Below are 16,083 nucleotides of genomic sequence, written 5' to 3'. Positions count from 1 at the left end.
GGAATGCAAATATGTATTCCTGACACCATAGTTGTGAAAACGCTATTCACCCTGGCTTTATGTGATAATCACTATGTCCCTTCCCTTTCATGACACTGTCAAAAAGGGACCAAGCATAGATGTCATTACAATTATGCCCCCCCCCCCCCAGACAAATTCCTGCGGACGCCCATGGATGGGGGGGGGGCCTTCTTGCAAGGGAGTTGCTATAATTGTTGGAGTGTCCCTTTATCCATTTAGGTGGCTTCTTCTTTTCTAAACAGGTGGTAATCATAGAATATAAATCTTGAGACGAGGCGTAATAAACATTTGCGTACATATGTTAGTCCAGTGATGCCTGAATTCTGTTAGCCCAGAAAACATGTTTTTGACATTATTATTATTGCCATTTATATAGCGCCAACAGATTCCGTAGCGCTTTACAATATTATGAGAGAGGATTTAACTATAAATAGGACAATTACAAATAAACTTACAGGAACAATAGGTTGAAGAGGACCCTGCTCAAACGTGCTTACATTCTATAGGAGGTGGGGTGTAAAACACATTAGGACAGGAATTTGCAATCAAATAAGGTGGGCTGCCCTTTAGGAGAGGGCAAGAGACAGGTATGTGAGGTAGGGGTTAGTCTTGGAGGCCATAAGCTTTCCTAAAGAGATGGGTTTTAAGGCACTTCTTAAAAGATGCAAGACTAGGGGAGAGTCTGATGGCGGTAGGCAGGCTATTCCATAGGAAGGGAGCCGCCCGCGAGAAGTCCTGCAAGCGCGAGTTGGCCGTACGAGTGCGGACAACGGACAGGAGGTGGTCACGGGCAGAGCGGAGAGACCGAGAAGGGACATACCTATGGATCTGTGAGGAGATATAAGAGGGGCTAGAGTTGTTCAGTGCTTTATAGGTGTGAATTAGTACCTTGCATTGACTCCTCTAGCATACAGGAAGCCAATGTAAGGACTGGCAGAGGGGTGAGGTGTGAGAGAAACGACTAGAGAGGAAAATCAGTCTAGCAGCAGCGTTCATTACGGACTGTAGGGGTTCAGTACGGCTTTTGGGAAGACCAATCAGGAAAGGGTTACAATAATCCATGCGGGAAATTACTAGAGCATGGACAAACTCCTTGGTAGTATCTGGTGCAAGAAAGTGGCGGATGCGGGCTATGTTTTTAAGATGGAATCTACAGGATTTGGCAACATGATGGATGTGAGGCTCAAAGGTGAGACCAGAGTCAAGTATGACGCCAAAACAGCGCGCTTGCAAGGATGGACTGATGTTGGTACCACAAACTTGAAGGGAGAGCGAAAGAGGAGGATCAGTATTAGGAGGAGGAAAGACAAGGAGCTCAGTTTTTGAGAGATTGAGTTTCAGAAAGCGGGAGGACATCCAGTCAGAGATGGAAGAAAGGCAAGCAGTGACACGTTGCAGGACGGCAGGGGAGAGGTCCAGGGATGAGAGATATAGCTGGGTGTCATCAGCGTACAGGTGGTAGTGGAATCCAAAAGAGTTAATAAGTTTGCCAAGAGAGGCAGTATAAAGAGAAAATAGAAGGGGACCAAGGACGGAGCCTTGGGGGACTCCAACCGAAACAGGGCAAGGGGAGGAGGTATCATTAAAAAATGAGACACTGAATGAGCGTTGGGAGAGATAAGAGGAAAACCACGAGAGGACAGAGTCACAGAGACCAAGCGATTGAAGAGTTTGAAGAAGGAGAGCATGATCAACGGCAGTGGCGTACATACCGGGGTCGCAGGGGTCGCGGCTGCGACCGGGCCCGGCCCACCAGGGGGCCCGGCCGCCCTGCGACCCAGGTATGTACTCACTGGGCCAGCCTCTTCTCCTGGGGGGCCCAGTAGCCGGCCACCTCCGGGCCCCCCGAGGCTGGCCCTGCTTACACCCGGCGGGCAGTCAGGCTGGCGGGCGCGCGAGGGAGCACTCTCCCCATGAGTGCTCCCTCTTCAGCTCCCTCGCGCAACGCACTGAAACCGGAGCCGGAAGATGACGTCATCTTCCGGCTCCGGCATCAGTACGCGAGTGTGTTAGTGTATGTTCGTTAGTGTGTGTGTGTGAGTGTGTGTTAGTGTGTGTGTGTGTTAGTGTGAGTGTATGTTAGTGTGAGTGTATGTTAGTGTGAGTGTGTGCGAGTGTTAGTGTATGTTAGTGTGTGTGTGAGTGTATGTTAGTGAGTGTGTGCTAGTGAGTGTGTTAGTGTATGTTCGTTAGTGTGTGTGTGTTAGTGTGTGTGTGTGTTAGTGTGAGTGTATGTTAGTGTGAGTGTATGTTAGTGTGAGTGTGTGTTAGTGTGAGTGTGTGTTAGTGTGTGTGTGAGTGTGTTAGTGTATGTTAGTTAGTGTGTGAGTGTGTGTGTGTGAGTGTATGTTAGTGTGTGTGTGTGTGAGAGTGTGTGTGTGTGTGTGTGTGTGTGTGAGAGTGTATGTTAGTGTGAGTGTATGTTAGTGAGTGTGTGTTAGTGAGTGTGTGTGTGTGTGTTAGTGTGTGTGTGAGTGTATGTTAGTGAGTGTGTGTTAGTGAGTGTGTGTTAGTGTGTGTGTGAGTGTATGTTAGTGAGTGTGTGTGTGTGAGTGTATGTTAGTGAGTGTGTGTGTGTGTTTGTGTTAGTGTGTGTGTGAGCGTGTGTTAGAGTGTTTGTCTTAGTGTTAGAGTGTGTGTGTGTTAGTATTAGAGTGTGTGTGTGTTAGTGTGTGTGCGTGTTAGTGTTAGAGTGTGTGTGTGTTAGTATTAGAGTGTGTGTGTGTTAGTGTGTGTGTTGGAGTGTGCGTGTTAGTGTTAGAGTGTGTGTCTGTGTGCGTCTGTTAGTGAGTGTGTATGTATGTTTGTCACTGAGTGTGTGTCTGTCAGTTAATGTGTGCGTGTGTGTCTTAAGCACTTACCTTTCTCCAGCGCCGGACTCCCTTGGCGCTGGGGATCTCTCCGCCCCGATCCGCTTCTCAGCTCCGAATGCGCATGCGTGGCAAGAGCCACGCGCGCATTCAAACCGCCCATAGGAAAGCATTACTCAATGCTTTCCTATGGACGTTCAGCGTCTTCTCACTGTGATTTTCACAGTGAGAAACGCAGAAAATCCTCTAGCGGCTGTCAATGAGACAGCCACTAGAGATGGATTAACCCTCAGTGAAACATAGCAGTTTCTCTGAAACTGCTATGTTTTCAGCTGCAGGGTTAAAACTAGAGAGACCTGGCACCCAGACCACTTAATTGAGCTGATGTGATCTGGGTGTCTGTAGTGGTCCTTTAAGTGTATGTGTTTATGCATGCACTGGCGTACATAACGTGGTCGCAGCCCTGCGACCAGGTGCCCGCCGCCATGTGTTGCGGCCCCAGCCCGCGCAGAGTAAGCGCAAGCGCGGGGGGGGGGCCCACGGATCAGTTTTCGCACCGGGGCCCCATGGGTTGTGTGTACGCCACTGATCAACGGTGTCAAAGGCCGCTGAGAGGTCAAGAAGAATTAGTATGGAGTAGTGGCCTTTGGATTTAGCTGCGATTAGGTCGTTAGTAACTTTGATAAGGGCAGTCTCTGTAGAGTGGAAAGGGCGGAAGCCGGATTGAAGGGGGTCAAGGAGAGAGTTGGAATTGAGGAAATGAGACACATGGGTAAAGACAAGTCTTTCCAGAAGCTTTGAGGAAAAAGGGAGCAAGGATATGGGACGGTAGTTAGAGAGGGTGGATGGGTCGAGGGATGTTTATTTTAGTATAGGTACTACAGTGGCATGTTTAAGGTCAGCAGCACATATAGTGCTATACTGCACGGTGCACGACTTTGCATATTGAAGAGTTTGTGGTCACGTTTGCACCTTGCCCTTATAATGCTGCTATTTGTGTTCTGACTGCATCTTCAGTTCTTATTCCTCCCACCCCATCCCAAGGTAGTCATAGTTGAGCAACGTTTGGAGAACCCTGCCGTAGATAAAACAATTTGCAAAAAAGTAATGATGGTCCATGTACTCAAGTTCAATCCACTGGGCAGATTTATTGAAGCAGAATCACAAACAACGTTTCGGCCCACGACAGGGCCTTTGTCAGGCTGAGAAAAACATTAGATGAATACAGTGCCTTCCTGGAGTGTAACTCCCACTAATCTCAGTAAAATGGGACATGTATTACCCAGGAGAGGGAAAATAACATAAACCAGGAAGCTGCATATTGTGGTAATAACATAAACCAGGAAGCTGCATATTGGGGGAAATAACATAAACCAGGAAGCTGTATATTGGGGAAAATAACATAAACCAGGAAGCTGCATATTGTGGTAATAACATAAACCAGGAAGCTGCATATTGGGGGAAATAACATAAACCAGGAAGCTGTATATTGGGGAAAATAACATAAACCAGGAAGCTGCATATTGGGGAAAATAACATAAACCAGGAAGCTGCATATTGTGGTAATAACATAAACCAGGAAGCTGCATATTGGGGAAAATAACATAAACCAGGAAGCTGCATATTGTGGTAATAACATAAACCAGGAAGCTGCATATTGGGGGAAATAACATAAACCAGGAAGCTGTATATTGGGGAAAATAACATAAACCAGGAAGCTGCATATTGTGGTAATAACATAAACCAGGAAGCTGCATATTGGGGGAAATAACATAAACCAGGAAGCTGCATATTGTGGTAATAACATAAACCAGGAAGCTGTATATTAGGAAATAACATTAACCAGGAAGCTGTATATTGGGGGAAATAACATAAACCAGGAAGCTGCATATTGGGGGAAATAACATAAACCAGGAAGCTGTATATTGGGGAAAATAACATAAACCAGGAAGCTGCATATTGGGGGAAATAACATAAACCAGGAAGCTGTATATTGGGGAAAATAACATAAACCAGGAAGCTGCATATTGGGGGAAATAACATAAACCAGGAAGCTGTATATTGGGGAAAATAACATAAACCAGGAAGCTGCATATTGTGGTAATAACATAAACCAGGAAGCTGCATATTGGGGGAAATAACATAAACCAGGAAGCTGTATATTGGGGAAAATAACATAAACCAGGAAGCTGCATATTGTGGTAATAACATAAACCAGGAAGCTGCATATTGGGGGAAATAACATAAACCAGGAAGCTGTATATTGGGGAAAATAACATAAACCAGGAAGCTGCATATTGTGGTAATAACATAAACCAGGAAGCTGCATATTGGGGGAAATAACATAAACCAGGAAGCTGCATATTGTGGTAATAACATAAACCAGGAAGCTGTATATTAGGAAATAACATTAACCAGGAAGCTGTATATTGGGGGAAATAACATAAACCAGGAAGCTGCATATTGGGGGAAATAACATAAACCAGGAAGCTGTATATTGGGGAAAATAACATAAACCAGGAAGCTGCATATTGGGGAAAATAACATAAACCAGGAAGCTGTATATTGGGGAAAATAACATAAACCAGGAAGCTGCATATTGGGGGAAATAACATAAACCAGGAAGCTGTATATTGGGGAAAATAACATAAACCAGGAAGCTGCATATTGTGGTAATAACATAAACCAGGAAGCTGCATATTGGGGGAAATAACATAAACCAGGAAGCTGTATATTGGGGAAAATAACATAAACCAGGAAGCTGCATATTGGGGGAAATAACATAAACCAGGAAGCTGTATATTGGGGAAAATAACATAAACCAGGAAGCTGCATATTGTGGTAATAACATAAACCAGGAAGCTGCATATTGGGGGAAATAACATAAACCAGGAAGCTGTATATTGGGGAAAATAACATAAACCAGGAAGCTGCATATTGTGGTAATAACATAAACCAGGAAGCTGCATATTGGGGGAAATAACATAAACCAGGAAGCTGTATATTGGGGAAAATAACATAAACCAGGAAGCTGCATATTGTGGTAATAACATAAACCAGGAAGCTGCATATTGGGGGAAATAACATAAACCAGGAAGCTGCATATTGTGGTAATAACATAAACCAGGAAGCTGTATATTAGGAAATAACATTAACCAGGAAGCTGTATATTGGGGGAAATAACATAAACCAGGAAGCTGCATATTGGGGGAAATAACATAAACCAGGAAGCTGTATATTGGGGAAAATAACATAAACCAGGAAGCTGCATATTGGGGGAAATAACATAAACCAGGAAGCTGTATATTGGGGAAAATAACATAAACCAGGAAGCTGCATATTGGGGGAAATAACATAAACCAGGAAGCTGTATATTGGGGAAAATAACATAAACCAGGAAGCTGCATATTGTGGTAATAACATAAACCAGGAAGCTGCATATTGGGGGAAATAACATAAACCAGGAAGCTGTATATTGGGGAAAATAACATAAACCAGGAAGCTGCATATTGTGGTAATAACATAAACCAGGAAGCTGCATATTGGGGGAAATAACATAAACCAGGAAGCTGTATATTGGGGAAAATAACATAAACCAGGAAGCTGCATATTGTGGTAATAACATAAACCAGGAAGCTGCATATTGGGGGAAATAACATAAACCAGGAAGCTGCATATTGTGGTAATAACATAAACCAGGAAGCTGTATATTAGGAAATAACATTAACCAGGAAGCTGTATATTGGGGGAAATAACATAAACCAGGAAGCTGCATATTGGGGGAAATAACATAAACCAGGAAGCTGTATATTGGGGAAAATAACATAAACCAGGAAGCTGCATATTGGGGAAAATAACATAAACCAGGAAGCTGTATATTGGGGAAAATAACATAAACCAGGAAGCTGCATATTGGGGGAAATAACATAAACCAGGAAGCTGTATATTGGGGAAAATAACATAAACCAGGAAGCTGCATATTGTGGTAATAACATAAACCAGGAAGCTGCATATTGGGGGAAATAACATAAACCAGGAAGCTGTATATTGGGGAAAATAACATAAACCAGGAAGCTGCATATTGTGGTAATAACATAAACCAGGAAGCTGCATATTGGGGGAAATAACATAAACCAGGAAGCTGTATATTGGGGAAAATAACATAAACCAGGAAGCTGTATATTGGGGAAAATAACATAAACCAGGAAGCTGCATATTGTGGTAATAACATAAACCAGGAAGCTGCATATTGGGGGAAATAACATAAACCAGGAAGCTGCATATTGTGGTAATAACATAAACCAGGAAGCTGTATATTAGGAAATAACATTAACCAGGAAGCTGTATATTGGGGAAAATAACATAAACCAGGAAGCTGCATATTGGGGGAAATAACATAAACCAGGAAGCTGTATATTGGGGAAATAACATAAACCAGGAAGCTGCATATTGTGGTAATAACATAAACCAGGAAGCTGCATATTAGGCAATAACATTAACCAGGAAGCTGTATATTAGGAAATAACATAAACCAGGAAGCTGTATATTAGGAAATAACATAAACCAGGATGCTGTATATTAGGAAATAACATTAACCAGGAAGCTGCATATTGTGGTAATAACATAAACCAGGAAGCTGCATATTGGGGGAAATAACATAAACCAGGAAGCTGTATATTAGGAAATAACATTAACCAGGAAGCTGTATATTAGGAAATAACATAAACCAGGAAGCTGTATATTAGGAAATAACATAAACCAGGAAGCTGTATATTAGGAAATAACATTAACCAGGAAGCTGCATATTAGGAAATAACATTAACCAGGAAGCTGTATATTAGGAAATAACATTAACCAGGAAGCTGTATATTAGGAAATAACATAAACCAGGAAGCTGTATATTAGGAAATAACATTAACCAGGAAGCTGTATATTAGGAAATAACATTAACCAGGAAGCTGCATATTAGGAAATAACATAAACCAGGAAGCTGCATATTAGGAAATAACATAAACCAGGATGCTGTATATTAGGAAATAACATTAACCAGGAAGCTGCATATTAGGAAATAACATTAACCAGGATGCTGTATATTAGGAAATAACATTAACCAGGAAGCTGCATATTAGGAAATAACATTAACCAGGAAGCTGTATATTAGGAAATAACATAAACCAGGAAGCTGTATATTAGGAAATAACATTAACCAGGAAGCTGTATATTAGGAAATAACATAAACCAGGAAGCTGTATATTAGGAAATAACATTAACCAGGAAGCTGCATATTAGGAAATAACATAAACCAGGAAGCTGTATATTAGGAAATAACATTAACCAGGAAGCTGTATATTAGGAAATAACATAAACCAGGATGCTGTATATTAGGAAATAACATTAACCAGGAAGCTGCATATTGTGGTAATAACATAAACCAGGAAGCTGCATATTAGGCAATAACATTAACCAGGAAGCTGCATATTAGGAAATAACATAAACCAGGAAGCTGCATATTAGGAAATAACATAAACCAGGATGCTGTATATTAGGAAATAACATTAACCAGGAAGCTGCATATTAGGAAATAACATAAACCAGGAAGCTGTATATTAGGAAATAACATTAACCAGGAAGCTGTATATTAGGAAATAACATAAACCAGGAAGCTGTATATTAGGAAATAACATTAACCAGGAAGCTGCATATTAGGAAATAACATAAACCAGGATGCTGTATATTAGGAAATAACATTAACCAGGAAGCTGCATATTAGGAAATAACATAAACCAGGAAGCTGTATATTAGGAAATAACATAAACCAGGAAGCTGCATATTGGGGGAAATAACATAAACCAGGAAGCTGTATAATAGGAAATAACATAAACCAGGAAGCTGTATATTAGGAAATAACATTAACCAGGAAGCTGTATATTAGGAAATAACATAAACCAGGAAGCTGTATATTAGGAAATAACATTAACCAGGAAGCTGCATATTAGGAAATAACATAAACCAGGATGCTGTATATTAGGAAATAACATTAACCAGGAAGCTGTATATTAGGAAATAACATAAACCAGGAAGCTGTATATTAGGAAATAACATAAACCAGGAAGCTGTATATTAGGAAATAACATAAACCAGGAAGCTGCATATTGTGGTAATAATATAAAGCAGGATATTTATATATTGTGGTAATAATATAAAGCAGGATATTTATATATAAAGCAGGATATTTTATTTATTGTGGTAATAATATAAAGCAGGATATTTTATTTATTGTGGTAATAATATAAAGCAGGATATTTATATATAAAGCAGGATATTTTATTTATTGTGGTAATAAATATTTATTTGGACTCTGGTTTAGAATGGCAGGGGCCCATAGAGCAGGGATTGTGTAGCACTGAGCATTGTGGGTGATTTAGGCCCCCGGGGGCCGACTTGGTGACTGTGAATGAGGCCTGCGCGGCCTTTGTGTGAGCGAACCACGTGCTCAGCTCTCTGCGCATGCTCAGACCCGGCCGCTACCATCTCCGCGCCGAGGGGGGCGGTTTATGGTTTCGCCTGTCCCATTACTCAGTATTGCGCTCGCAGTGCTGTGGGTTCCACACGTTCTGTGTGAATGTGAGGCAGGTTTATTATTAGACCATCTCGGTGATTCCCAGTGAGCAGAACCCCGGGTTCTGGCGGCCATTATCGCGTTCTCCCCCCTCCCCCGGCTGTAGTGGTATCGCCCAGGCCTTGATGAGTCGCTGAGAGGAAGAAGCGGCCGCCATTTTGTGAAGTGCAGAGAGCGGGAGCGGCAGGTCTCAGCGCGGACAGAACCAGCGGCCCAAACGGAACCAGAATTCTCCCAGCTCCCCCCGCTTCGGTCACCGAACTGCTCCACCGTGGATTTCATCGATAACCTACCCGAACAAGAGGTGAGTGACTGCGGCGGGAGATCACTGCCAGACCGCGTGTCCGGGCCTAGTAGGCCTCACATTAATACCGGGCCGCCATTACTGATACCGGGCCCTCGCATTACTGATACCGGGCCGCCATTAAAACCGGGCCTGAATTAATACCTGGCTTAGTAGGCCTCACTATCACTTACCGGGCCGCCATTAACATCGGGCCTCAATTACTGATACCGGGCCTAGTAGGCCGCACTGTCTAATACCGGCCTCGATTAATAAATACCGGGCCTCACTGTATGAATTACCCGTTACCGGGTACCTGAATTACCCACTACTGCGCCCTCGTTGTATGTCACTGGGCCTGAATTGTCCAATATTACCAATCACTGCACCAGGCCAGAAATACCCAATATTGCCTATTACTGGGCCCTCATTGTCCATCACTGCACCAGGCCTGAAATACCCAATATTGCCTATTACTGGGCCCTCATTGTCCATCACTGCACCAGGCCAGAAATACCCAATATTGCCTATTACTGGGCCCTCATTGTCCATCACTGCACCAGGCCTGAAATACCCAATATTGCCTATTACTGGGCCCTCATTGTCCATCACTGCACCAGGCCTGAGATACCCAATATTGCCTATTACTGGACCCTCATTGTCCATCACTGCACCAGGCCTGAACTACCGAATATTGCCTATTACTGGGCCCTCATTGTCCATCACTGCACCAGGCCTGAAATACCCGATATTGCCTATTACTGGGCCCTCATTGTCCATCACTGCACCAGGCCAGAAATACCCAATATTGCCTATTACTGGGCCCTCGTCCATCACTGCACCAGGCCTGAACTACCCAATATTGCCTATTACTGGGCCGTACCCGAAATACCCAATATAGCCCATCACTGGGAACCTCATTTCACACCTGGATCCAGTTCTGTAGTACTCTTCATTTACAAGCTTCTGTTCCATCACTCAGGCAAGTGTGAATAATTCTGAGATTTAGCCCGGTATCTTAAATTATCCAGTGCTGGGTCCAAGCCTGAATTGCCTTGGAATTGTAAATTTAAGCTTTAAGTCGAATTACAATTTTTTTTTTTTTCTTTTTGGCAAGAGGTTTTGGGGGCAAGGAATAATAAAAAATAATCTACTTTGACATTACTGATCCATTGTTAATTGCAGTAAGTACATTTACAGCTGAAATTTAAGGTTTTACTTTATTTTTTTTATGGTGAGCTCTCCTGGTATCAGGAAGTTGAAGTGGTGTAAAATGCTACAGTTCTGTTTTGTGTAAGCAACATAGAATTGAAATTTGTGTGATGTTTGCTCCTGCTCTAACCTGGCTTCTAATTTCAGTGTGCAGCCATGGAGATGGAATATATCAGGGTTGCGGAGGATGAGAATGAAGAGCCAATGGAAATACCATCGGAAGATGATGGAACTGTCCTCCTTTCCACAGTTACTGCCCAGTTTCCTGGGGCCTGTGGTCTGAGGTACAGAAACCCAGTGAATCAGTGTATGCGTGGTGTTCGGCTAGTGGAAGGCATCCTTCATGCCCCTGAGAGTGGCTGGGGCAACCTAATATATGTTGTCAATTATCCTAAAGGTGAGTGCTTTTGCCTCAGGGTGTTCGGACCATTTGTTAAACATTCTTTTGTGTGTAACTCAAATTCCATTTTAATTTGGAAGGATAACTGGCATTTGTCGGTATATAGGATATTCTCTTCACGTAGAGGCTAGGTTTTAGTTGTGAAGCACTAGGCTGAAATATTTGTAGTGCTCCTTTACTGGGGCACTGTATGCACCACAACTGCTTCATATTGATGAAGTGGATATATTGTCTAGATTATTGTGCTGTCTTTCAATCCAGCGTTAAACATTTACTTTTTAATGCTAAACAAGAGTTCCCAGCTACCTATCTCCTCTGTGCTACTTGTGTTATTGAGGAGGTATTAGTCTGAGCAGCAGTGAGCAAAGTAATTTGCTGAGTGGCTGATCACATTTACCCTACCGGTGCCATTGCAAGTGTGAATCTTTATGACTAGAACTGTATAATATCTAAGTTTGTCATGCCTCCAGTGGAGGTGGGGTACAGGTAGCTAGGGAACCTCATTCACTATTCAACTGCCTGAAAATGGTTTAACACTGGAGGGATGGTCCAATGACTCCAGGTACTATAATACATTAAATGTGAAATTAATAGTGTCTACAGTGGCACTAAGTTCATAGTGTGCTTTCCCAGCTATCCTGTGGCATTTAGAAGAAACCTAATGTCACTTCTTTGGGGCAGCAGAACAAATATATATTCCTTTTTTTGTTTTCTAAACCCTGCAATCTGTCACTTAAAGATATTATAGGCATCAAAACAACTGGAGCAGTTTGGGTGTACAGTCTCGCTGCTCAATTCTCTTCCATTGAGTTAAATCACTCTTGTTTCTGTCCATGTAGCCATAGCCACATCTCCCCTGGCTGTGATTCACACCACAGCCTTCATAAAATGTTATTTTTAATCAGATGTTAACTTACTTTAAATGTTTCTATCTCCTGCTCTGTAAATTAAACTTTAATCACACACGGCTATTTAGAAATCCGGTAATAAGAAATTCTGAATTAAACAGGTGGTGCAATAAAGGAAGCTTACATGTTAGCATTTTTTAAGTCACTAGCAGGTGGGTGTGGATAGGGCTGCATAAATAGTGAGTTAAAACCTAAATGGCATAGAAGTGAGACTGCATGGACATGATCAATACACCAAAACTCTGCTTCATTAAGTTGGTTTTGGTGCATATAGTATAATAGTTATTCTTTATAATCAATTTAATGCCCCATAAACAACGTTATAGTTGCTTGTTTTGCATATTTAAGCTGCTTGCTATTAAACCCCCTTTGTCTTCAGATAACAAGAGAAAAATGGACGAAGCAGATGCATCTTCTGCTGTGAAGATCAAACGTGCGGTTACAAAAACATCAGATTTAATTGTTTTGGGATTGCCATGGAAAACTACAGAACAGGATCTGAAAGACTATTTCAGCACATTCGGTGAAGTCATCATGGTCCAGGTTATATCTTATTACAATACATTTTATGATTCTACACAGATTCTCAATACTTGGATCTCTAGACTTACTCTATCATTATGTTTTTGAAGGTAAAAAAAGATACCAAGACTGGACATTCAAAAGGTTTTGGCTTCGTCAGATTTACAGAATATGAAACACAAGTGAAAGTAATGTCTCAGCGTCATATGATTGATGGTCGATGGTGTGACTGCAAATTGCCAAACTCAAAGGTACTACTAACCTGTCTGTTTCATAGCTGTACTTGCCAAATGTGGAGTGTCCTATGAGCGCTGTTAAATTGTCTCCCTCATCGGCACTGGCGATATGCTTATGACTTTGTCCTTTGCTTGTTAATAAGTCTCTCCTGCTGCTTGATGAAGAGTAGGACTATTTTGGCTAATAAAGAGGCTTGTATAACTACACAAACTGCACCCAGAATATGTTACCAATGTCAATCAGTGCTAATAACGGGTCATGGAAAGAATCCCTTTAAAATGTTTTCCATGTTGCCTAAAATCTTTGCTGAAAATCCATGGCTTCTTCCTGCAGTTAAACTGGATTTCTTTTGCTGACTCTTGTGACCCTTAAAAGCACAAAAACTGGCGGTTTTTCTGCAGTTTACAGTTTATGCATATTATTGAACAGAACACTTCTCACTGATTTAGTCCAGTGTACATTTTACCAAGATCTAAACTTGTATTAATGTTACAAAGTACAATAGGTAATCCAGCTTCTATTTTTACTCCGCTATCATTCAAAAAAATCTAAGGAATTTTTTCCCCTTTGTTTCACAATAGCAGAGTCCTGATGAACCCATGCGGAGCCGGAAGGTGTTCGTTGGACGTTGCACAGAGGATATGAGTGCCGATGAGCTGCGTCAGTTCTTTACCCAGTATGGTGAAGTGGTGGATGTCTTTATTCCCAAGCCCTTCAGAGCATTTGCGTTTGTTACATTTGCTGATGATCAGGTAAGAGATTGATTGGATGCAGGCAGTAGTATATGAAGTAAATTGTAGCTTCAGTGTTGTGTGTTGTCCCCACCTCGGGGTGTGTGGTATATTTTTACTTGGCACCTTTTTGTTTTGTTAATGCTATAATTGACTTCTGCAAACACATTTTTCATTTTAGTAGGGGGCAGTAATTAATGAGCTTTTAGTACTTTATAAGACTTGTTCTCATCTTTCTGTGCCCCCTTGCTGTGCAGGCAATAGAAGCTGTATTGGACTGTAATTGGTCAAATGTGTCAATACGATCCTCCTCCTGTCTATGTACCACTGTTCTTCCCCAGCACTTTAAGAAAACAAATTCTATTCTAAGGGATATTAAAGCCCCATGTATTAAACATTTTTGTTTTCTTCCTTTAGGTTGCTCAATCACTTTGTGGAGAAGACTTGATAATTAAAGGAGTCAGCGTACATGTATCTACCGCAGAACCCAAGCACAACAGTAATAGGCAGCTAGAGAGAGGCGGAGGAAGATTTCCTGGGCCAGGATTTGGCAATCAGGGCTACCCCAGTGCAAGGCCCAGTGGTGGACCCCTTGGAAATAACCAAGGTGGAAACATGGGTGGGGGTGGTGGGATGAATTTTGGGGCATTTAGCATTAACCCAGCAATGATGGCAGCTGCCCAAGCAGCTCTGCAGAGTAGCTGGGGGATGATGGGGATGTTGGCCAGTCAGCAGAACCAATCTGGTCCTCCAGGTAGTGGGCAGGGCCAAGGCAATCAGCAAAGAGAACAACCACAGAGCTTTGGTGGGTCTGCAAACAATTCATACGGATCAAATTCAGGTGCAATTGGTTGGGGTTCTCCTAATGCTGGGTCCGGCAGTGGGTTTAATGGTGGGTTTAGTTCGAGTATGGAATCCAAATCTTCTGGTTGGGGCATGTAGAGATTAAGAGGTGCTAAAATGTATTGTATGACTGGTAAACATTTCCCAATGTCATGGTAAGTATATTGTAAAATGCATTTACAGAACCTTTCCTTTTGGTTTTCTATTTGAAAGGGTTTTTTTTTAGCATGCAGTGTTCAGCTGGGTGTCCTGGAAGATGTTTCTTTTTGTAATTATTTGGAATCCTGATTATAAGTTTTGTATTTAGTGTTTGAAACCTCTCATTGACTGAACTCTGCATGTTGAAGGAAACCACTAACCATAAGCTGACATTACCCAATGTTTTACATAAGCCCTCGTTTTTGTTTTTTTTTACATCTCTTTAATCAATGTAAATGGCATCCCAGGTTTTGTTTAGGACAGTCTTCCTTTCCTCAATGTGTTCATTGCTTCAACTGATATCTCTGCTCCTCACCATGTCTCTCTGGAAAATGCACTTAAGTGGTGCTGTTAGTGTCCTGCCCTGGATCACTTTTACCTACATGCTTTTCCATCAAGACGTCTTCAAGCTGCACACGATGAGTCTTAAGACGGTGGGTGATCCATTTTTATCCGCTACTTTATTTGATGGAAGTCGTACCAGCGCTTTGAACGCACGGCTGTGAGGTGGAACCAGAAAGCTGTTTGAACTGTGGGATTGGTGTTTCCAAGGAATGAGAGGCTTGCGAATGAGCGAGAAAACGAGCGCGTGCAGAGACCTGGTGGTGCATTATGGATATTTTTTAAAAATTTGGCGAGATGTGTCTCTCAATCCAGTGGCAATGGTGAGAGTGTTAAGAGAGCAGTGGGAGCAAGTAACGTACGAATGTTTCTTGCATTCAAAAGACTTTGGTTCATTTGGAAGACTGAGGCTTTTCTGCCTAAAGCAATTGAATTGTTTGAAACTAGTTTTTGAAACATCTTTTCCCTCTCCTTGAAATGTATACTGCTGTGAATGCTGTATGATGTGTGCATTTTTTTCTGTTATTGAAATGTGAGTCAATGTGAAACCGCATTTGATGGGGGTGGGTGGTGAGCACGCTTTAGAGTGATTTTGAAACTCTCCTGTTTCCCAAGAGTGTTGGGGATGTTTTGGTCTGTAAGTAACTACAAGAATGCTGTTTGCTGCAGTCATGTGTTCTGTGTTTGGATGCTTTTTACAAGACTTGTCAATGTAGGATATTCTTAAATAAAACAATTTAATGAAATGTGTTTCTGACTGCAATTGACTACAATCTTTCTTTGGACCGCTCTGATTTAGAAACTTAAACATTTTGCTTATTGGCACTTGTTTAGTGCCACCTACTCTGCAGCGTTGTACAATTATAGAATGGGGATATTTTACAATAAGTAATTGGCATACTGGATAGAACAGACATACGGCTAAGAAGGCTTTGCTCTAATGAGGGAACTCTTCAG

General features: G+C 42.0%; 1 protein-coding gene across 2 annotated transcripts; it reads left to right on the top strand.

The window, feature by feature from the left end:
• Window positions 1-9,602: 9,602 nt before the first annotated feature.
• On the top strand, window positions 9,603-15,872 carry TARDBP (TAR DNA binding protein). Of its 2 annotated transcripts, none has more exons than XM_063436878.1 (6): window positions 9,603-9,754; window positions 11,093-11,342; window positions 12,633-12,796; window positions 12,886-13,026; window positions 13,597-13,764; window positions 14,161-15,872. In XM_063436878.1, exons 2-6 carry the CDS (start codon window positions 11,102-11,104, stop codon window positions 14,683-14,685), a joined length of 1,239 nt encoding a protein of 412 aa, XP_063292948.1. In that variant the 5' UTR covers window positions 9,603-9,754; window positions 11,093-11,101; the 3' UTR covers window positions 14,686-15,872. The 2 variants fall into 2 exon arrangements, with proteins under 2 accessions (XP_063292948.1, XP_063292947.1); XM_063436877.1 differs by having other exon boundaries at window positions 13,594-13,764.
• Window positions 15,873-16,083: the final 211 nt, after the last annotated feature.

This window comes from Pelobates fuscus, chromosome 11 (assembly GCF_036172605.1).
Source record: "Pelobates fuscus isolate aPelFus1 chromosome 11, aPelFus1.pri, whole genome shotgun sequence".
Taxonomy (NCBI): domain Eukaryota; kingdom Metazoa; phylum Chordata; class Amphibia; order Anura; family Pelobatidae; genus Pelobates; species Pelobates fuscus.
This window is presented reverse-complemented; position numbering and strand designations above follow the sequence as displayed.